Genomic DNA, 24,084 nt, shown 5'->3' with positions numbered 1-24,084 from the left:
TCCAGCTTCGGAGCTCACAGAATGAATGGAGTCCGTCTGCTTGAATGGAGTATTAATGTGTTAAACATTTATTTTTTTACAAGCGCCTCTTTGATTTCTGCCCTTCCCTGCCCTGCTGTCTGCATTCATATATTTATTTAATATCCACCACTTTCTAGCTCGCCCTAAACCACACGCTTCCCCGTGTCGCCAGGCTCTTGCTCAACTTCTCGAAGGGATTTCATTCGGTTGCCTCATTCGCTTTCGGCGGGGAATAATGCTGTACTTATACTTTTACACGTCCACATGTGACCAGTGAGAACATCATCTGAAAGTAGAGCCAAATTCTTAAAAATAGAAACTCTGAAATGCTGATTTATTACAATGCTGCTGAAGAACCACCTCTGGACAGTGTATTGGTTCAATTCATTGTCTTCTATTATAGGGGGGTTTGAGTCAATTACTGTGTTGTCCATGTTAAAGCAGCAGTCCATAAGATATTTTTTTTTCTGTTCTATTGAAAGCAGTATGTTCCTGAATACCAGTATTGACTATTCCAAAATATTCTAATTAATGATATCAATGTCCATTATGATCATCCCTGCAACATCTGATATATATATTCCTTCTAAAACAGTGTGTGAGTGCTCGATTATGTTTGCTGTATGTAATTACTCTCTACATTTTGACAAAACACTAGAAATACATAATTCTACACACAAATTTGTTTGCGTTAACCTGCATTAAAAGTATTAACTCTCTGTGCAATTACACCTTCTCACCAGAGAGGTCCCTAAATCCCTAAAATTTTCCCCAAAACTATACGCTTCAGAATTTTTAGTCGCAGAAAATTGAGAATTTTTAAAACCCTATCCAAGCTGCAGATTTTCGAAAAATAATGTTGATATCACTAGATTGTATGGCTTTAAATTATAAGCTACTGAAGAAGATTGCCCTTTTTCATCGTATTGAGGCTATTCTGGAGCGGGAGGTTTTATTGCTGTTTTCCTGTAAGGGGGTTATGGGTTTGTATTTATTTATTTGTTTAATTTCATTATGCGAGTTCCACTGGCATTGTTCACCTTCCTGATGTTGGGTTGAGGGTGAATAAGGGTCTCCACCAATAAAACCCCATTTAATGAGAGAACCACTGTGGACCATGGATCCAATAGCATTTTTTAAATGTATTTATTTATTTATTTTTGCGGAAGGATTCATTTTTAGAATATCTGTATTTAAGAATGTAAAGGTTTAATATGGTTTATGGTTTAATAAGGTTTTAAATAGTGTTTTTTATGAATTTTTTCAATGATCTAGTTTTTCATTTCAGCCTTTCGCAAACAGAATTTCAGAAACAATGAAAATTTGAACTTCTCTTGATTTTCAGGTTTGTCCATTTTTGTATCTCATAACAGAAAACCTGATGATATAATTCTACTTGCAAAATGCAAAAAATAAAAAATTTTGAAAGTAAAGGAAATTTTTTTTTTTTTTTTCTGAAATTACAATTGTGAGGGGCAGAGATGAAAAAAAATTAAAATTGGAAAAATGGATGAAAATGTATTTCTTGTACATTTCACTACATAAAAAAAAAACATAAAAAAATGACTTTTTTGATTATTTTTACATCCAATTTTCTATTTTGGCATTTAGCCTCAAATGGTCAGAAAATGACATTAATAAACATTACACTGACCGATGGAAGGGAATGCTGCAGCTTCCTCATTACCCCACATCCAGTGTATCTAAAGTCTACCTGAGAAGAATATAATATAAATAACTAGCATTAGGTTTTAGCATTCTTTCTGGCGGCGAGCTCTTTATCTGGCCTCGCTCTGCCGCAGCGCCAGCGTGATAATATAAATAGTGTCGGGGAGCTCACCTGCATGTGTCTCTGAAACCCGCGAGAAGACTGATGACTTCCTCTCTGGCTACTGTTCAGCGCCTCCATCAGTCTGCACCCGGCCACACCGGGTTCATCTCAGGGTAGAGAAAAAAAGAGAAAAAGAGGAGAGAAAAAGAGAAAAGGAGGGGAGGAGGGTTAGTCTGTAGATGTTCCTTTTGCCGGACTCGTACTGTAGTTGTGGCCAGAGAAAGTTTAGCGGTCAAAAGTTCACGAGTGTCTGGAGAAGGAGAGGAAAAGGAGTGCAGACGAAATAAAGTGTCTGGAGGGAGTCCTCAGGCGTCCTCTCTTTCGGGGTGAAAGGCATGAAAATAACACTGTCTGCTGCACAGCCATTTCTCCTTCTCAAACCCTTGTTGCACAACTGTAAAGAACTGTATTTTTTGCACTTTAAAGTGTGCTTATAATCCGGTGCTCCGTTTAGTTCCCCAACATCTGCTAACCAAGCTACGTGCTAACTTTTTTACCTTTCAGAGGTGAGTATATCGGCCTGTAGCCTGCTGCTAACCCCTTCTAGATAGATAGATAGATATAATATAAAGATAGATATAATACTAGTATAAAATACTAGTGTAGCACTGCTGTAGCAATATTAGCATTAGCCACTAACCGTGCTAAGCACTAGCTCTTTTGCTGTTCAGAGGTGATTATATTGGACTTTGGTCTGCGTGTTTACCGTATTAAACAAGCTAAATTGAACGAACCGTTTGCTAATATTGCTCTGGCTTACTGGGACACTCAGGGTTCCCCAGTGTAGCGCTGTCGGGTGGCATTAGCCGCTAACCGCTAGCAGTTTGCCACTAATGCTAATACTCCAGATTTACTGTAAATCTGTAAATCTAAGCTTACTGTAAATAAACAGAAGCGCTTTACTCAATCAAATAAACATTTTTCAACAGAGAAAAATCGTCAGCGTGCTATATAATCTGGTGCTCCTTATGTATGAATTTTACCTTTCAGATTGTAAGGAGCCGTAAAGCCACTCCACTGTATTATAGAATTATACAGGAGTTTCAATAAAGTTTCTCCAGCACCGAGACTGGAGCAGTATTAGCGATTGTAATGGTGTTGTCAAATAGTTGCTAGAGATCTGGTATGTAAGTTGGCACACAGTCGATTTACCAGTGTTGAATCTTAACACTCTTAGCAATTGCGTGGCTAGATAGTTGTAGTTACTATAGGTGGTACCCGTGGTGTTGCAAGGTGGTTACAGTGGGGTTGGTGGGTTGTTTTCAAGGTGTTCGTCATATTTTTACATTTGGGATGTAAAATTCCTTACGTTTTGTCCTTTTTCCAACAGACTGCCTTGATTGTGGAGATTCCACCGTACCGAAACCAAAGAGTATCCAGCCCAGTTCAGGTCAACTTCTACATATGCAACGGGAAGAGGAAGAAGAGCCAGTGCCAGCGATTCACCTACCTTCCCCCTAATGGTAAAACAAGTGGAAGTTGTGATGTTGTGATTATATACCATAGTTCAATGTGTTCATAATAAAAAACAAAAACTGATTAACAAGAAAGTGTACTTACAGTATATTCACAAATAAAAAAATTAGATTGTTAACTTACTATGGCTATCCTGCTGGCAGAAAACACAGGTGCACTACTGACTGATTAAAACCCTGACAACAGTCAACAGTCAAACGTCCTTACTTTTGTTGGTGAAAAAGTAGTGAACCGGTTCAAAATTAGGTTCTCAAACCAGCAGAGTGCCACATCGGTTCCACATCGATGAAAAAGCGTATAAAGGAAATGGCAAGTAATCACTGATTGTTTTTTTTTCACGTTATTCCCAAAAAAACACACCCATGATTAATTAAGAGAATTGGTACATGCACTTTGCAAGCTTTGAGCTGAGCATGGTGTACTTTTCCTGTCGATACGATAGCAAAGATACACTGACATGCTGTAAATCAAGCTGTACGGTGCACGGTTGACTGTTCAACTATAAATAAAGCTAAAATAGGGACCCGGTACCCAGAATAGGACACTTTTGATCTATTGTATTAAAAGGCTTTTCTGTCAGAGTGATTAAGTGGGAGTTTTTCCTTCTGCTAAAAGCGTCTCTATAAACTTTTCCTTTATTTCCGTACCTGAAGTTTGGTGAAGTGAAGTTATAGGATCAGTGGAAGGTCGACAGCCGGGTGGAGTTTACTGTGTGAAAGCTATTATTCATATGCCAACCAGTTGTCAGATGAAAATTTAAGCAAAAAAAACAAAAAACTGACCCAACCTTTAAAAAGTCCAAACCACTGCTAATTGCCCCGGGATTAGAGTGCAGAACCAGTGGGTGGATCAAAGCAGTGATTCAGAGCCAGCCATCCCCGTCCCTGCCCTGCCCGTCCCCATCCCTGCCCTGTCTCTCTGCATGGAGCCTCTGTCCCCTCATACAGTACCACACTGTCCTACAACCCAGCGTCCCACCAGCTAAACCAGCTCACCTGACCCTACAGAAGATACTCTACTCACAAAGAAAAAATAAGAGAGCAGTTAAAAACTATAAGTTTCTTTGATTTTACCAAATTAAAAACCTCTGGAATATAATCAAGAGGAAGATGGATGATCACAAGCTATCAAACCACCAAACTGAACTGCTTGAATTTTTACACCAGGAGTAAAGCAGCATAAAGTTATCCAAAAGCAGTGTGTAAGACTGGTGGAGGAGAACATGATGCCAAGATGTAAAACGTACATGAAGCTTTTGCAGCGTATATATTAGCACATATATGATATGTATGTGACGTTGCACGAGGATATACAAAGAAAGCTATCACACAACTGTGTGCACAAGTGCTCTGAGGTCATCCCACAGACACTGCATCAGTCTGTCATGTGATTGATGCCTCATTTCCTCCCGCTGGGGCTAAAATAGGTGTCTGGGTTCTATTTTAAACCTGCGGGTGGTGAGTTCCCCTTCTGCGTTTTGTTCGTGTGATCCTGAGGAAATGTAAAAGCCATCTGAGGCGGCGTGTGGAGCGTGCGGTTCTGAGTGACGGCTCAATCTCAGAGAAAGAGCTGACGCTGCAGAGTCGTGGTCTTCAGAAGAGAAGATTGTTGCTTGTTGAAGCTTGTTGAAGAACTGTGATACTTTAGATTTAATTGTGAGTGGATTTGCAGAATTAGCAGGAGCTGCTTCTGCCTAATTGCTGTTGGCTTCTAATATAGAAATAAAATATCTTATTTTAGTTTGTTTTTTTTTACCATGAAAGAGAATTTTAGCTGACCAGTTTTTGGATGTTGTAAATTATACACAGTTATAGAGCATCCAGACTCTACCTACACCATATACACTAGCCTGGTTCACAGCGATGGTCCAGCTAATCAGCTAATTATGAAGCTCAAATTTTCAAGTAATAGATACAAATATATGTACAAATGTATATATATATTTTCTTTATTCAAATAAATAACAGTCCATATACAGCTCTGGAAAAGAAAATTGAGAACAAAACAAGCCATAAAACCAAGCTGAACTGCTTGAACTTTTGTATAAAGTTATCCAAAAGCACCAAGAACCAAGATGAACCTTAAAACTTGAATATGAATATGACCCTTTTTATTTGCGTTATTTGAGGTCTGAAAGCTCTGCATCTTTTTTTTTTGTTGTTATTTTAGCCATTTCTCATGTTCTGCAAATAAACGCTGCAAATAAAGCTTCCTATGCTAATGCTACATTAACAATGAGTGACGATGAGTTTCTTTGATTTTACCAAATTACCAAATCAGACCAAGCTGACCTGCTTGAATGTACTTTTGCACCAGGAGTAAAGCAGCATAAAGTTATCCAAAAGCAGTGTGTAAGACTGGTGGAGGAGAACATGATGCCAAGATGCATGAATGAAAAAAACAACTGTGATTTAAAACCATCAAATATTGATTTCTGAAGTCTTAAAACCTTATGAATGCATTATTTGAGGAATAACTATTCGAGGAATTGTCTGCAAATAAATGCTAATCTTGCTATCTGCAAATGAAGCGTCATGCGCTAATGCTACATTAGCGGTAGGGGTTAGAGGGTAAAGCTCCTCCAAAGAAAACAGTCTCTTTTATTATAGAAGCAGCTGGAAGTCTCTTGTGGTGATGAGTCATGCCTTTTTTCCCCCTCTTTCTTTAAATATTTTTTAGTTGGGCGGGAGCGCGTTGCTTCAGACACACACGGCCTCATTGATGAGAATGTTTGTTTGGCTCTGGGTTTCCTAGCCACAAACCCACTCGCTCGCCTCAGCTCACATGAGATCACGTGAGATCTACTGCATGTGTGTTTATTCCTTTTTCTCTCTCTCTCTTCTTCTCATTCTTTCTTCTTTCTTTCTTGTTTTACGTTTTCTCTCACAGTTCCCACCATAAAGACGGAGCCCCGTGATGACTATGACCTTCCTCATATGTGCAGCCAGCGGCCACCCACCAGCCTCGCCCTGCCCATCAAGCCGTACTACACTCAGCACGTCCTTCCTGTGGACCACAGGCCCTGTCTTACGTCCCCATACGTTGGCGTCCCTCAGAGACTCACGCCGAAGGCTCCGTCCCTCTCCTGCTCCTCTTCCTCCCCGAGCACCAGCCCCAAACTTCAGGATCTGTCCCCGACACACTTCCCCACCAGTTCCGGACCTGCCGCCGCCGTCCCTCACGTCTCCGCCATCCAGCCCACGCCCGGTCGCTACCAGCAGCCTGTCCTCTACCCATCAGGCAGCGCCTCGTCTTCTCCAGGCTCACATCCCTCCACTCCCAGTTCAGCCCCGGAGTTCGTCTTCACCCCGACCCAGAGTTTGACCCAGTCTCCGGTCTCCGCCGAGACCACAGCGCTCCCCAAAGCTCCGGCGAGGAGCGGGTCTTCTCCACTATTGCAGGAGGACGGAGGAACATCCACATCCGCCATGCTAACAGTTAGCATCAAGCAGGAACCGCAGGAACTGGATCAGATATACCTAGATGACGGTGAGTTGCAACCAAAGTACCAACAAAACTACAGGGGTTGGACAATGAAACTGAAACACCTGTCATTTTAGTGTTTGATTGGAGCAGCCTGGTGGTCACTCTTCATTAATTGCACATTGCACCAGTAAGAGCAGAGTTTGAAGAGTGTGAAGGTTCAATTAGCAGGGTAAGAGCACAGTTCTGCTCTTAAAATATTTCAATGCACACTATAACATTATGGGAAACATACCAAAGTTCAAAAGAGGACAAATTGTTGGTGCACGTCTTGCTGGAGCATCTGTGACCAAGACAGCAAGTCTTTGTGATGCATCAAGAGTCACGGTATCCAGGGTAATGTCAGCATACCACCAAGAAGGACCAACCACATCCAACAGGATTAACTGTGGACGCTGTAAGAGGAAGCTGTCTGAAAGGGATGTTCGGGTGCTAACCCGGATTGTATCCAAAAAACATAAAACTATGGAATTCAATGTGCACCTCAACTCTCCTGTTTCCACCAGAACTGTCCGTCACCACAATAAATTATTGTGGTCTAAAACCAGGTGTTTCAGTTTCATTCTCCAACCCGTGTACATATCCTCTACTGCATATTGTCTACGTCCAATAAAAAACGATGCAAAACAAGCAGCTCCATCTATCCATCTATCTCTATCTATTTATCTAAATATCTAATAAAATCAGCTGTGTAAAACAAACGTCATAACTTGCATATATACATACTAAATACTATATAAACTTTTAAAACTTAAAAATTGGCTTCAAACCTGTTTTTAACTGGTACAGACTCAATACAGTATATCTATGTATGTATCTATCTATCTATCTATCTGTCTAATATCAGCTGGGTAAAACAAACGTCATGACTTGCATATATACAACATGCATATATATTTTGAATTAAATTATTTTAAGGCTATTCACAAAACAAAATGATATTTAAACAATATGATATTTTTAAACCACATTTAGACCTTTTATTTGCATTGCTGTGCAACAGATCATGCACTTTTACACTTTCCAGCACCTTGCACTTATGAAACCATAATAACCTCTCTGCAGCTCCTCGAGCTTTAATTTGTTTGTTGCTGTTAGTATGAGCTTTATTCTGGCGAGGCTTCAGAATAGCATTAGCGTTGATGTGATGTTTCACTGTTGCTTTGGAGATCTTTCTCTGCTTCAACTTGAAACCAAACACGGCTGCAGCCCAACTTGACTTGGGTTTATTTTAGGGATTTCCTGTTGTGTAGAGGGAAGATTACGAGCATGTAGAGGTAATCTCCATTAGCGTTACTAAATAAACAGAATTATGTCAAAAGGCTTTTTCTATTGTTGCTCGTCCACATAAGATTCTCTCGTCTGTCATTAGAAGATTTTATCTTCTGTATGTGATTTTTTTCGTTTGCTATTAATGTTCTGAGAGGGATGTGCTGGGGTCCTCGGGCACCACGTGTCTGGCAGAAGGTCTTATTTCAACACTCAGCTTAGTGTAGGATGGTGGTGATTGGAAATAAAGTAGAGGAGGCATCTACACTATCATCTACCCTGGTGGTCTTTAAGAAGCCTCTTCTTTAAGAAGACTCTTATATAACGTTTCAGTGCTTTACTGAATGTCAGCATCAGGTTTCTACAGTATAAACACACAGTACTGTGCAGTATTAGTATTAGCAATATAATAACCAACTAATGTTTTAGTTGGTTTACAAGGAAAAGAACCATCATGAAGCAAATAAACACCTATAGTATCCAATTAAAGTGAGTACATCCCATTTTTTAAAAGGACACTCTAGAAATGAGAGCAACAATTCTATATCTCACATCCTTAGAGAGTTCTTTGCCATGAAGTGCCACGTTAAATATCCAGTGGCCATGAGGATCTTTTATTGGGAAAGATCTGTTTTTTTCTGTTAAAACATAATACAATGAGAATAGGAAAGCTTTGCAATGATTTGTGATGACTTATACTGTAATTTTTTATTTACTTGAGTTTCTGAATCAGTTTCTCTGATTTTGCTATTTATAGGTTCATGTTTGAGTAAAATGAACATTGTTATTTTATTTTATAAACTACAGACAACATTCAGTTCAGAAATCAATATTTGATGGAATACCCCTGATTTTTAATCACAGTTTTCATGCATGTTCTTGGCATCATGTTGTCCTCCACCAGTCTTACACACTGCTTTTGAATAAGTTGTGATCATTCATCTTCCTCTTGATTATATTCCAGAGGTTTTCAATTTGGTAAAATCAAAGAAACTCATCATTTTTAAGTGCTCTCATTTTTTTATATATATATTTTCCAAAATGCATGAAAACTGTGATTAAAACCAGGGTTAATTTCACCAAATATTAATTATTTCTGAACTCTTAAAACTTGATGAATATGAACTTGTTTTCAGCCGTTTTTCTCACGGTCTGTGCATAGTTTTTAGAATAAAAATAAAGAAATACATTTTTTTTTTTTATTTATGTTTTTTTTTATATATAAAAAGAAATACACTGGCCATTGGGTGTAGCTACTGGCAGCTCAATCTGATCAAGGCTTTAAAACGTAAGTGAGCTCGTCATGTTATCAATATTAAAGCCTAAATCAGTTCAGAAAAGAAGCTTTAGTGAATTTATGGTCGTCGTTTTTGGGGCACATTCTTTTATGAAGTGCCGGAGCGGCTGAAATACAGCTCGTGCTGTTCTGAGCATGTTCTCAGGACAGGATGAGGAATTGTGGGCGAGTTGTTAGGCAGATTTTTTATGTGTTGGCTTGTCAAATTATTACCTGCCATTTCTGTTCTGGCAGCAGGAGGGAGGTTTAACTGAGCACTCAGCTCTAATACCGTTCATTAGGCTTCTTCAGGTACTGACTATTAATTCTTTGGCAGGGATCCTGTTCTCGAGAACCGTTTCGGGCACATTGTTCCTTTTTAAGGCCTCGTCAACCACCCATTGTATCATATATACAAAAATATAGGTCTGTTAGCTGAAGATTGGGAGGGTAATGTATAGTCTAGACTGGCTTTTCTCAGTTTATGTCATTATTTTATGTGAATTATTATCAGGTGTTTTAATTACATCTTCTAGTATCTATCTATCTATCTATCTATCTATCTATCTATCTATCTATCTGTCTGTCTGTCTGTCTGTCTGTCTGTCTATCGTCTGTCTGTCTGTCTATCCATTCATCCATCCATCCATCCATCCATCCATCCATCCATCCAATCATCCATCCATCTCTATAATACATGTTTTAATTTATTTATAAATTTTATTTATGGCATATTCCACCAAATGGGTGCTATTTCTCTTCTCAGGAAATTATAATTATTTATAAATATGCACACAAAAAAACTTTAAAATACATTTTATTATGAAGTACAGTGTCAATTAAGCAATGTTTTTACCTAATTGCAAAAGTAAGATTAAAAATGTAACTAAAAACATAATAATAAAGACTACTTAGAACACTGAAAAAAATAGCATTTGTTACCTGTCCCCTCAATCTCTAACTATAAACTTTATCATGAAATATATTTATTAAAATCATTCAGAGATGTAATTTTTTGGCAGTGTGACTCCAAATCCCATCTATGCTTTAAAAATATATATATTTTCACAATAAATCTATAATATTTAAGTTAAAATACACATTTTAGTTGTGTCCCTGAGTTTCACTCAGTCCTGTTACCGTAACACATTTCCCCATCTGAAACATCTGAAACATCTGGAACATCTGTAACACAACTGGTGCTATTTTACACGTTTTTGCTAATTCTAGGCTAAAAACTCATTCCTGTTACTTTCAGTCCTGTTACTCAAAACATAAAAAGTAACAGGAATGAGTGCCGGTAACAGGAGTGATTTTCTTTGTCATAAATATAAATTATTTGAACACGCAGTCACATGTTCACATGTCACATGAATTTAGAAACCTTAAATTTGACCTTGTAAAATTAAGTAAAGCAGTACATGCTTTAAATAGTTAAATATATGTTGTTCTAGATTCAGAGTTTAAAAAAAGATAAAAAAATAAGTTTAATTTGGAAAACTAAAATTACAAAAAGCAAATAGCACCCATTCAGAGATAAAGAGGGTCACGTATAGTCTAGACTGCCTTTTCTCAGATCTTATCAGGTGTTTTAATCACTTTTTTATTTGTTTATACTTTATAAACAGCCTGTAATAAGATGAATTAATTGCTGTTATCAGCCTCTTCTTGCTTCTCTGCTAAGATCGTGGGTTTAATAGTGTTGCCAGGGCTTTCCTTAGGGTTACTCCGAGGTTCCAGGGGTCTTTCCTCATGGAAACTCTTACTAGCACTGGCCGCTAGCCTAGCTCTATATCTCCCTCAGCTTCTGAATGTGAGAGGCCTCACTGCTATAAAATGTACTGACTTGGCTGCTCAGTGCGAGGCTGTGGGCCAGAAGCTGCCAAAGACCTGGATCCAGAGCTCCAGGATCAGAACTGTAGGACCAGTGTTGGGAGAGATCCAAATCTGAAATGGTGAACCAGCAATCTGCAGAAAGAGCTCAAATAAACAGACTAGAAATAAAGAGAGCACTTAAAAAGTATGTGTTTCTTTAATTTTACCAAATTTAAAACCTCTGGAATATAATCAAGAGGAAGATGGATGATCACAAACCATCAAACCACCAAACTGAAGTACTTGAATTTTTACACCAGGAGTAAAGCAGCATAAAGTTATCCAAAAGCAGTGTGTAAGACTGGTGGAGGAAGAGAACATGATGCCAAGATGCATGAAAAAAAAACTGTGATTAAGAACCAACCAGGGTTATTCCACCAAATATTAAATAGATTTCTGAACTCTTAAAACTATTTATGAACATTAACTTTTTTTTACATTATCTGAGATCTTTTCATTTCTGTAAAGAAAATGGAATATTTATACTTTTCCACAGCTCTGTTTATTTCCATTGCTGCTTACCAGCTGTAAGCTCTTTACCAATTAATTGTTTGCTAAAAACCGCACCTCTTTTTTAATGTGAATTTTATTTCAGTTTTTAGTTCATTTGTTCTTCTTTTTAAAAAGGCCCTGGCAGTCAGTGATGGTGTAGCTACTTTGAAAAAGTAATCTGATTACTGATTACTGATGACTTCTTTAAATAAGTAACTTTAAATAAGTTACTTTACTGATTAATTTACTTTAAAAGTAACTAAGTTACTTTTTTTAAGTTACTTAAGTCATTAGTTACTTTTAGCAGCTGCCGACAAAAAAGGTAAAGCACAGTGACTTGAATAAGTATAATACTTTAATCTGATTACTACATAGGAAATTGGGCACCACTTTAAAATAAGACTACCCTTATAAAGGGTTTATAAATGGTTTATAAATTATGTAATTAAGTATTATTGATTAGGTAAAAGCACAAAGTAAGATCAGTATCTGGAAAGATAAATAAGTTTAGAATCACTATTTTGCAAATTTTTAGCTCACTGTTGCCATTTCTAATTCCTAATTCATAACCAGTATAAACTCCTTTATAAACCATTTGTAAACCCTTTATAAAGGTAGTCTTATTTTAAAGTGGTACCGGAAACAGTAACACGTTAGATTAGTGGTTACTGAAATAAAAAACATAATTTCCAGTTATTTATTGGACCTAAAGACATTAAATAGCAAAAATGAAGGGGAATAAGTTGGGGTGTAACTGAGGTATACTAAAACTTTAGACCAGTATTGTATCTGCTAAAATAGTTTTCTTTTTTTCTTGAGTTTAATGTTGCTAATCAACCTTTTTGAAAGGAGTAAATAAAGCCTATATTTGTGCTGCCGCTCCTTTTCCTATCAGCTCCTCTATAAAGAAATCATTTCCCATCAAGCCACTCAAGCCACGCCGAATGACTTGTTATGTTAACAGTTTAATAACACGGATTAAGAAAGCTAAAGAGCTATAATTTCCTGTTTAAAAGATAATTAAGGTGCTAAAAATAAAAAAAGCCTCACTGAACTGGATGAGTTATTAGTGATTTCTCGGAGTGCATGACTAAACTGAACTGTGGGAGGTCAGTTTACGGGGTATTTGTGTTCCTGCAGGTTGAAGGTCTTTCAGAATGTGAAAAGGTTCAGGATGTTTGGGGTTTTTATCGGAGGTCTGTTTTTCTTGCCAGCTGCTGATTAATGTAATTAGTGTCGGCCGGAGAGCTGCTGCTTTTAGCCGCTTTTAGCCGCTTTTAGCCGCTTAATGAGGCTAGCAGCGACGCTAAGCTAATTGTTTGGGAGTTCCTCGCTCGCACTGCTTTTCCTGAAGGCGAGAATCAGGCCGGGTCTCCTCGCTCTATCAGGCTCCTCCAGCTGCTGCTTATCCGCTGAAACGGCAGGAAGTCGGTTCCTGAATTACCTCACATCCAATTATTCACTTCCTCCAGCCCTCAGTCACAACAACCCTCTCACTGATACAGCAGCACTTTCACACAACTCTAATACCAACAACTCACTTCAGCCACTGTTTGTTTCCTCAGATTGGTGAAGGATTTATAAATGCGATTGTGGCCAGATTGTGTTTATTAGCATATTGTTATGGCTGCACACGCAGAAAAGATGTCGATATAATATACATATATACTAATATATATATATATATGGCAGTCAGTGCTTGTAACAAACTAAAACAGGAGTCCATCTTGCTTGGGAGGGACCCAACTTTTTTTTACTTGCTTGGCAATAAAATTAACTATTTTTTAATATTGTGCAGGAATTTTATGACACTACCATACATAAGGTGCACCGGATTATAAGGCGAATTTTAAGCGACACTAGAAAGGAACAACGATGTCGCCCAAATAAACAAAAATGTAATTCTCAAATTGTTAATCTACACATATTTCTCTCCTGAAAAACGCTTGTTTTCAGTGAATAAAGCGCTTCCTTTTATGTACAATAAGCTTAGATTTCCAATATTTTTTTTAAGAGCTAGCACTGCGGTTAGCGGCTAATGCTAATAGTGTACTGTAAGAGAAAAGCCGAACAGAAATTACTATTTGTACCCCCAATTTTGCTGGAATTGTGGGAAATGCTTCCCTCTGCTGATAACTTTTAGAGAGATGCAGATTTCATTTTCCAGCAGGACTTTGGCACACTGCCCACACACACTGCCAAAAGTACCAATTGGTCTAATTATATAATATTCTAATTTTCTGATAAACTGATTTATTTTTGGGGGGGTTTTCATTGGCTGTAAGCTTCATAATCATCAACAGTAAAATAAATAAATGCTTAACATAGATCAATCTGTGTTTAATACATCTATATATAATATATGAGTTTTGCATTTTAAATTGAATTACTGAAATAAAGTAATGTAATTTTTTGAGATGCACTAGTAGTGCGATCACGACTTTCAACTTTCTTGTTTGGCAATGAAATTCATGTCTACTAGACAAAATAAGTTATTATTTTTATGATTATTATTATATATTATTTTGTCAAAGATTAAGGAAAATAAAGTGTTAATTTGCTGTTTTTTTTTTTACATAAAATCTGAAATAAGCATTAAATTAGATCTGATGTTACTTTGCTGCTTTCTTTAAATAAGCCATAAATAATCTAAGTGAATGTGCTTCAGTGCAATCGAAAAGCTTTTATTGTCTCTTTTATTGTCATGATTATTGTTTCTAAGCAACTCAAACTTTCTCTGATAATCACTTGTGAAACTTTCACTGCTGTTTACACCAGTCCAGTCGGGCGATTGCTCTCCTCACGTTGACTAAGAGTGATTTAGGGCTGAACTTTGACCCTCAAACATGGCCGAAATGACTGAATTTAGATTGGAACACTGGTTTGGTTGCTGTTTTGGTGTTTTTTTTTTTTTTTTGCGTTGTTATCTAATGAGCTACAGCTTTATTATTATTATTATTATTATTATTATTATCATTATAAATCTGGCTCTGATTGGTGGTCAGCACCTGGGGACCTTTCATTAGACCCCTCGTATGAAATCTGGCGGTGAAATGAGACGCGCCCCATGGTAACTGCTGACAACACAGCTTCAGATTAGACGCGGCCCATAGAGACGACTGGCATCCGAAGCGCTCTGAGTCAACAGTGACTGTCTGAGGGTTATGAGCTCTGCTATCTTTATCCAGCGGGTGAGTCAGGATGAAATGAAGGCTCCTGGCTCGTGGTGTAAAGTAGCTCGTAGGTATTGTACTGTAATTGCTCTGGTAATGCTTTTTTGGCCTCGTCTGAATTCACTATGTCAACTGTCTTTCCTTCATTCCCTTTTAAGCAACAGTTTAAGGTCCTTTTTCTGGTTAATCTTCGGCCAAACGTGCAGAGCGGTGTAACGCTGGCTGATACTGCTGAGTGCTCGGAGATGCTCGAGTAGAAATGAACTGTTTTTAACTGTTTTATGTGGAGATACTTGGATGACCGTCTGAAAACCCTCAGATCCAAGTGTGCTGAAAGCCAGACTGAGGCTGGAGCCGGGCTGACGCTAATGCTTGTAGGACATAAGTGGCAAAAACGAGGGGAAAACACAGAGCTTAAGACAAGCAGAGGTAAAATAAGGACTTATGTTCAAAATAAACTACTATTAAACTTATATTTAATAGTAAATATCTCCAAAACAAAACTTTACAAAGTTTTACAGGAGAGAGAAAAGAAAAACCTTCTAAACTTTCAATGGAAGTCAATGTAAAAAAATAGTTTATTTCAGGTCATTCTGAAGTATTTCTATTGGTCCATTCATCGAGACAGTTTGTCTGTCCAAATTGTGTAGTAAACTAAAAATCGACAAAAATGGAGATACTTGTTTTTCATTGGACACTGAAGATATATTAGTTATTGTGAATAAAATGTGATTAAAAACCAACCAGGGTTATTCCACCAAATATTGATTTCTGAATTTATCTTTTTTTTTTTGTTATTTCAGCCATTTCCCATTTTCTGCAAGTAAATGCTCTAAATGACAATATTTTAATATTTTTATTTGGAATTGGGGAGAAATGTTGTCTGTAGTTTATAGAATAAAACAACAATTTTCATTTTACTCAAACATAAACCTATAAATAGCAAAATCAGAGAAACTGATTCAGAAACTGAAGTGCTCTCTTCATTTTTTCCAGAGCTGTACTATTAGGAGGGGTGCTCCCAAATATAAACACTATACTATACAATACTATACTATACTATACACTATACTGTAATGTATTGAAGCAAAACTCATCTCTTATTGCTGCTACGTGCAATAAATGCATAGTAAAATCTGCCGTGATTAATGTCCAACGTTCTACCTTCATTCAAGCATCCACACCTGAAGACCTTATTTATGTCAAAAAGATGATTTCGGAGACATGGAGACGTTATATCTCACAATAAACTGAATAAAAATCTGAATTAATCTGTATGAATCTGGATGAATGGCGACAACCAGGCAGCTGCTTCTTCCTGAAACCCACACATGTTTTGACAGGTGAAGATTTCTTCTTCTTCTTCTAAAGATCTCGATATAAACGTCTGAACTCCCCTGAAAAAAGTCGCTTGGCTCCCCGGATCGTTCATGAAGACGTATCGCTGCAAATTGCCCCTAACTGTCAGAGGCAGCTAATTGTTTCAGGCTGGGCTGGAGCTTCAGGGACCGGTGCACGTGCGATTCACTCGCCGTAACTCAGCCGTCGCTTCGCTTCCCTTCCTGTTCACATATTAGTAACAGCTGATTAGACAGCTCTGTTCAGTAGCTCACAGACTGAGACTCCAGGGATTTTAAACATTTCTTGAGGTTTTAGTATTTATGACTCCGCTGGCATGAGAAAATGAGAAAACTCCTCCTCTTAAGGCTTTGAAGAGAGTCTAGAGTTTCTGTGTATCTTGGGATGGGCCGACTGCACTGCGAGCTCTTTCTTTATCGTGAAGTCCAAGCCTCTTAATGTCTTAATGTTGAGGAATTGTTTTCTAATTTACTGAATTTACTATGCATTAAATACAAACTTAGATTTTCTTAATGTTGGAAACCAGAGATTGCAATTGTACGGAGACTGTAATTTTATTTGCTGTGCAAAATGGCAACCTGCACATTTCTTTAAGTGGGTTCCAGGGATTTTAAACGATAGACCAACACAAAGGAGCACATAATTGTGAAGTGGAACATCAATACATCAATACGTAGTGTATTAATACTGTATTTATCTCCTTCACTGTCTGTCTGCTGAAGAAAAGCTTACTGTATCTCCACAGCATGATGCTGACACCACCATGTTTCACAGTGCTGGTTTTCCTGGTGTGCAACAACAAATCGTTGGTGTGCAAATGGCACTTCTTATGTCTTTCTTTCAACAAATGATATTTGTTTTCTTGCCACGCTTTCATAAAGGACGGATTTGTGGAGTGCACGACTTATAGTGTCCTGTGGACACTGCAGAGTCTGCTGATCTCTGCAGCTTCTCCAGAGTGACCATGGGCCTCTTGGCTGCTTCTTTGATGGGGGCTCTCCTTGCTTGATTTGTCTGCTGATTTTAAATAAAGTCGACATACCAGCTCGTTTTACGGGAATCAGCTTTTTTTGCTAACAAAAAAATAAAAAGACAAATATCCTATAATACTCTTCAAGTCGACAACGTAATTACCCTTTCACCAGGACTGTTCTTGTTTTGGCGCTTGGTCTTGGACCGGTAAACTTGTTGAGGCTTTTCCTCAGTGCATTATGTTCAGTTCCTCCACACTTAAGGCAGGGTGGGATATTTTACCTTTAACTGTTGTGATTTGTGAAAGATTGAAGGAAACACCACTTTGGGCGTCCCTGGAGACTCGCTCTGCCATACACACCCCATCCTCTGGAGAGAGAGAGAGAGAGAGGAGGTGGAGAAGGTTAAGGGTGGGAGGAGACAGTGTTAGGCCTGGGTCAGAGGGGCGTGGTCTCGGCGTGCGAGACACGCGAGGAGATGAAAGAAGGTCTGTGCTGTCTTGTTTGGTGAGGAACGCCTGGATCACGGTTGATTCTGAGGGAATTCCTCAGCAGGCTTCCTCCAGCTCACTGCTCCACCCTCCTGTTCTTTCTCAAGATCACCTCAGATCAACACTGTTTGCTGCTGTTTAGAGTTTGGAAAGGGCTCTGAAATGATGTTAAATACATTAAATAACTCTATCTTGGTGTAAATGCTTGTATATGTTGCCTTTATGAGATTTAACCCTTCGAGGAATGGTGTGTTTTGTCTCGTTTTGCAGTTGTGTTTAAAGAGGAAATCCCTGTAAATATCTTTAAATATTTATTAACATTTTCTGGCAACCGTTAAGGTCAGGTACGGCCCTACTGACACTGATGTATCTGGTGCTCATCACATAGTATCTGGTGCTCACCACTTAGTATCTGGTGCTCACTACATAATATCCGTTACTGACCACATGTAGTACAATATAGAACCTGGTGCTAACAAAATTTTTTTTGGTGCTCACCACTTAGTACCTGGTTTACACTGCATAGTATCTAATGCTAAACCACCTAGTAACTGGTGCTCACAACATATTATCTTCCGCTCACTACTTTAGTATCTGGCGCTCATTAAAAAAGTATCTAGTGTTCACTGTATAGTATCTGGTTTTTACCACATAGTATGCACACTACATGCTCACTACATAGTATCTGGTGCTCATAACATAGTATCTGGTTCTTACCATTGTAACTGGTGGTCACCACTTTTTTGCAGCCCAAAAAACACACCAAGGCTCAGTTTCTTCTGGGAATAATTTGGATATTTCTGCAGCTCTTCTTCTCGTCCTAAATGAGGAAAAAACATCTTGTCTGAAAGATAAAAAACGCTTCAGATACCAAACGGCTACTGGTGTTTAATCTGAGGAATTCAGCGGTTCTGACCCGTCCGCTGTCCGGCGTAACGGCGCTGGAATGCTCTGTCTGAAGCTGTTATTCTGGCTGATACAGAGCGCTGGTCCGATAACGGTCCAGATGAGTTACCCAACAGTCTTAACCGTTCAGCTCGGAGAGTATGAAGTCCAGCAGGACATCAGGACAGCATTCCTACAAATACACTCTAATAACACCCTAAAAACACTCCAAAAACACTCTAAAACACTCTAAAAGCACATTCGGAAAACAGACACTGAGAACACACCCTAAACACACTCTTAAAACACCCTGAAGACACTCTAAAAACACACTAAAGACTCTAAACCACTCTAAAATCACTTCAAAATGCTCCAAATACACAAGACCCTACAAACACTTTAAAACACTTTGAAAACACACTGTAAAAACTCTTTATTCACTCTGAAAACACACTCTAAAAAAAACACATCCTGAAAACACACCTTGAAAAATCTCTAATAAAAAGTCTCTAAAAATACCCTAAAACACTCTCAAAACACTAGTATATGGTGCTCATCACATGTAGTATACCTAGTATCCAGTGCTCATTACTTAGTATCTAGTGCTCACTACCTAGTATCTGGTGAACACTACATAGTGTCTGCTGCTAACCACTCGGGATCTGGTCCGCTGTCCCCCTGACATGGTGAGGTGTCCCCGTGTCCCGCTGTATGTCTCTGTGTCTCAGTAGAGCTGTGATTTTGTTGTCACTAGAGTTGTGTATGCTGTCACCTCCCTCCCCCAGCCAGGGAAAACACTGATAAAGAGAGAGAGAGAGAGAGAGAGAGAGAGAGAGAGAGAGAGAGAGAGAGGACAGTGTGTGGGAACACTGGAGACGAGCAGCAGACAGGAAGACCCTTTACACCAAACACTGAGATCCAGAGGGCCTGTGACCACTTCCTCCCCCCCCCCTCTCTCTCTCTCTCTCTTTTTCTCTCTGTCTATCAGATAAACAGCCCAGCCACACACTTATATACACACAAACACACACACACACACACACACACACTACACACACACTCATCATTTTGTTGATTCATGATTCCAGCTGTGTAAATGTGAACGGTAAACCCTTAGAAGTTCAGAGCTACAAACCCGAACCCAGTGAAGTTGGGACGTTGTGTAAAACATAAATAAAACTCAATACAATGATTTTCAAATCCTTTTTAACTCATATTCAATTCAATTCACTACAGAGACAAGATATTTAATGTTCAAACGATGTAAAATGATTTCACATATTCACATATTTTAAAGTTGATGCTGCTTAAATCACCTTTCCTTTATACACTTTATGTTTATATGAATATAGCAGTAGAATTTAAGGACTTTTAAAGAAGGAATGGGATAGTAAGTAACTTCTAGTGTATTTTGTTGTGTTTAGGGGAGAGTAAAACTATCAGCAGCCTCACTATTCCTTTTTATTAGAGTTTGGTTCATGTACGTTTACTGTGGTGCTGCGAAGAGCTGTTAAAAACATCTACATTTCTTACCGTGGCTATGATTAATAGATTATTAATAGGTTAAAAATTCAATAAGAAGGATTTTTGTCACTGCTGCTTTTGCAGTTCACCCTCTTGTAACTTTCTTTTTTAGCTTTTCATGTCCTGAACTATAGTTTTACTACATCTTCTGATTGATTTGAGACACTACACTCTAAGTAATATAAGTACAGATTTGTACTTAAAATAGTATAAAGCTTGTCTCTGGGGCTGTACCTTTTTTGTACCCATGGTTTTTGTGCCAGTAAAGATTATAAAGATTATAAACATTATCATCAACTGAATATGGCTCAAAAACTTGATGATACAAAATTATCTGGCTTTCAAATAAAAAACGTGCAATTTAAATATATATAGTTTATTAGTACAGTGATACAGAATACTGATTAAATGGTACAAATCTGTACTTATTGCTGTTAGAAATGACTTTGTACTTCAGAGGGAACAAATCTGACCCTGTAAAGACCAATATTGTACCTTTGAGGGTAAAATTATGAAGAGAGTACCTTTGAGTACAAAAAAGTACTCATATCTTACCTCTGTTATTTAGAGTGTAAATAACATTAACTCTATCTTCTTTTTCTCTATTTTACCTCATTTGCATCATTTTTTCCCATCAGCAGTCTCCCATCATGAACCAACAAAAATGAACCAATAGAAATGATGATACTTCTAAGGTTTTTTTTATTTTCTTTGTCAATATCCTGTAGAATTATTGTTTAATTCAAATAAATAATATGTAGTATCTTCCTGTTCTCTCTTTTCTTTTTTACAGTCAATGAAATCATCAGGAACGACCTGTCCAGCATCTCCGTCCACAGCCACGCGTAGCAGCGGACAGGGAAACCAAGACCACAGAAGAAACAGACTTTTGGATTGTGTTTTAAAACTTTTATAGCTGAACTTAAAAAAGAAAAAAAAAACATGAATCTATATACAGTATAAACCTACTGCAATATCACAAAACTATCTGTACAAAACAAAATCGATTTACAGCAAAATCACACCCGACCGACTGAATGGAATAAATCAGCCCAGAGAGACTACAACACAACAGCAGCATCCTGCCACAACTACAATATGTGTACAATATATGAGTTCATGGACCAAAAACCCCTGATCCCTGTATCTTGTCATCGTTTTACCTGTCTTCTTCTTCTTCTTCTTTTTCTCCTGCACTCATGTAGCTCTTTAAATTATTACCTGAAGTGCAATTTTTCTCTTTTTGCCCTGTTTAAATATGTAACGCCAAGAAGCCTTAATCCCAGTGGTCCTTTTATATGTGCTATTTTTTATTTTTTAATGTTTGAGCTTTTTTATATTTACGTCTGAGTAGTCATTCCATTTATTTTGCTGATTTTGTTTCTGTTCTTGTCCAGCTTTTGAGGAAACGTTAAACTGGAATTTTGCGTTGCTTGTATTCGTTACAGCAAATCGTATTTATTATCTGTGAGCTGGAAGTGAATTTGACACCATTCAGAGTGACGTGTTTTGTTGTTGCAGCAGGTTTTTAAAAAGCTCTTTCTCAGCTTCTTAGCTTCTCATTTTATCTTAGAAGTAGCTAAAAGTATCTAAAAGTAGCTAAAAGTAGTTAAAAGTAGTTAAAATATGAAATCAAATGGACAGGGTAGCAACTGGCTTGGATTTTCTTTTAAGTAATGTCAAAACATTGTTTTTTCTCTCTGTCTTTAAGCACAGTTTCGATTCAAGACGCGTCTCAATGCTCATTGCTATCTTACACCCCATGAACAGTCTATTTGAATGCCTTAAATAACTTAAAATCTACACTGATGGGTGTGGTGGTCTGGTTATGAAATGAGGTGTGTTCAGGTAAATTTCTGGAGTTTTGCTTGTTTATCTTGGCAACAGAAAACACAGGAGCTCCACTGATCGATTTAAACCCTGACAACAGTCACTAGTCAGACGTTCATTGCTATCTTGGCAACACAGACATGTTATGCACTCTAAACACACCTACACACCCACTCGTTTTACATCAACAATGCACCGTTAAAATAGCAACCTGCCAAAGTCAGAGCTCACCCGGCTCTTAAAGGGAAGTGACAATATGGTTGGTTAAAATGTTCATTTTACTCAAACATATAACCTATAAATAGCAAAATCAGAGAAACTGAGTCAGAAACAAATATTTTTGGTAGTATAGTCAAATTAGGGCATATTAGAGCTAACACCATGACATAAACTTTAATAACCTAAAAAAAATATGCTCATTAGAAACAGGAATATTGAATATGAATATTTTTGTAGGTAAATTTATGTCAAATCTTATGCAGTTTTTATGAATGCTACCATTTATTAAAACAAAATCTCAAAGAATTAAAACTGCCTCGGCTTTATACAGGACCTGTAGCTTCACAACACGCTCACTTTTTTCACCACACTGTGCCTTAAGTGCATTATATGACCACATTTCTCTTTCTTTTTTTTTTTTTTTGGTTTTACATATATTTATATATATATATATATATATATATATATATATATTTGTTTCTTTTCTGCTCAGATTTGCATGTTGTTGACCTTTGCAGATGTATAGACGGTGTATAATCTTTTATTTGGTTTGTTTTATGTATTTTTTTTTTGTTTTGTTTTTTTGGCCACGTTAATTTTTGGTTTCCTGACACTCTAACAGAACTGTTAGATTGAAAGTTGAAAGTTGAAAGTGAAATCGTTTTCGTATCGTATCGTAGGTTAAGATTATTAGCTATTGTATGCACTTTACTTTGTACTCATCCTTTCTGATATCTTGAACAAAAAAATGTTATTAGTCATGATTTCGTTTTTATTTTTATTTTTTTTCGGATAAAAAACAAATTTATGAAAGCAATACATCAAAAGCCTGGGAAAAGCTGGGATTTGTGTTTTTTTTTATTATTGTTTGTTGTATTTCGCCAACGATGCATTAATATCCTATTTACCAAAGATTTGTTTTTATGTTTTCACTCAGCTTTAACAGTAGTAAAATATAAAATATGCACAGCAAGCATCCACACACCATTGATCTTTTATTTGTAAATACATGTGTTTTATTGATGGGTGTGTAAAATGTCCAGAACGTGCACTTGCAGGAATTTCAGGCCATCGATGTCTAAATAAAGGCATATTTTTCTTTTCTGATCCGTCTATCTTTTTATCAACTTCTTTATGCTCCATTTTCATTGGTTTACTGGTGGGAATACCGCTATACAAAATATTTTGGTTGAGAACTTTAAACAGTATGCAGCAAAATTAGCCAGCAGACTTCTTCTGAGGGAGGGATCTGTACCTGCTGTTCGTAGCAAGTCAGCAGTTAAGGGAATTGCTTCTGTCGCAGTTACAGTAAGCATCAACTAGACTGTTCATGTTTTGCACAACATGTAGCACAAGCTAACACCAATGCTAACAGCTTATTTGCATAAAAATGACAGAGCCCTTAAACGGCTTATGTTCTGTACGAAACTTCATGAACGTGTTTTATACAGAACATAGAAGTTTTGTAACTTATACTTAAGAAATGAATAAGAATTAAATTCTTTCATTCGTTTGTATTGAAAATGTCCCATTTCTCTCCCATCAGTCACTAAACTTCCTTTCTTTCCTTTAAGGAAACTGAGGGAATTGTAAGTTTAAAGTTAGATTAACATGGGAAAAATAATGTCTATGCTTTCCTCTTGCTGCACTTCCCTTCAGTAAGTGAGTAAGTTAAGTCAGTATTTGCTGTGAAAATGTCATAGGTAGAATTTTTAGAGTTTGGTCGTTAGTCACGTCAGCGTCTCACGGGACACGTTGTGCCATAGACGTGAACAAGACGTACTGGAACAAGTCTATTGTCAGTTCAAGCTTTAAAGGAAGGAGATGATGCCTTTCGTGTTTCCAGATGACCCTGAGTTTCATGCCTTAAACCGTTAGTCTTGAATATTAAATAAACATTTAATATAGA

General features: G+C 37.6%; 1 protein-coding gene across 1 annotated transcript in view; it reads left to right on the top strand.

Moving 5' to 3' along the window:
• Positions 1–23,282, top strand: part of nfatc1 (nuclear factor of activated T cells 1) — a 63,185-nt gene extending 39,903 nt beyond the window's left edge. The window contains exons 9-11 of the mRNA XM_049475719.1: positions 3,183–3,315; positions 6,218–6,817; positions 20,920–23,282. Of these exons, the coding sequence (XP_049331676.1) occupies positions 3,183–3,315; positions 6,218–6,817; positions 20,920–20,975 (789 nt within the window). The 3' untranslated portion in view covers positions 20,976–23,282. The remainder of the gene's footprint in view (positions 1–3,182; positions 3,316–6,217; positions 6,818–20,919) is intronic.
• The last annotated feature ends 802 nt before the right edge of the window (positions 23,283–24,084 follow it).

Source organism: Astyanax mexicanus, chromosome 3 (genome assembly GCF_023375975.1).
Source record: "Astyanax mexicanus isolate ESR-SI-001 chromosome 3, AstMex3_surface, whole genome shotgun sequence".
Taxonomy (NCBI): domain Eukaryota; kingdom Metazoa; phylum Chordata; class Actinopteri; order Characiformes; family Acestrorhamphidae; genus Astyanax; species Astyanax mexicanus.
This window is presented reverse-complemented; position numbering and strand designations above follow the sequence as displayed.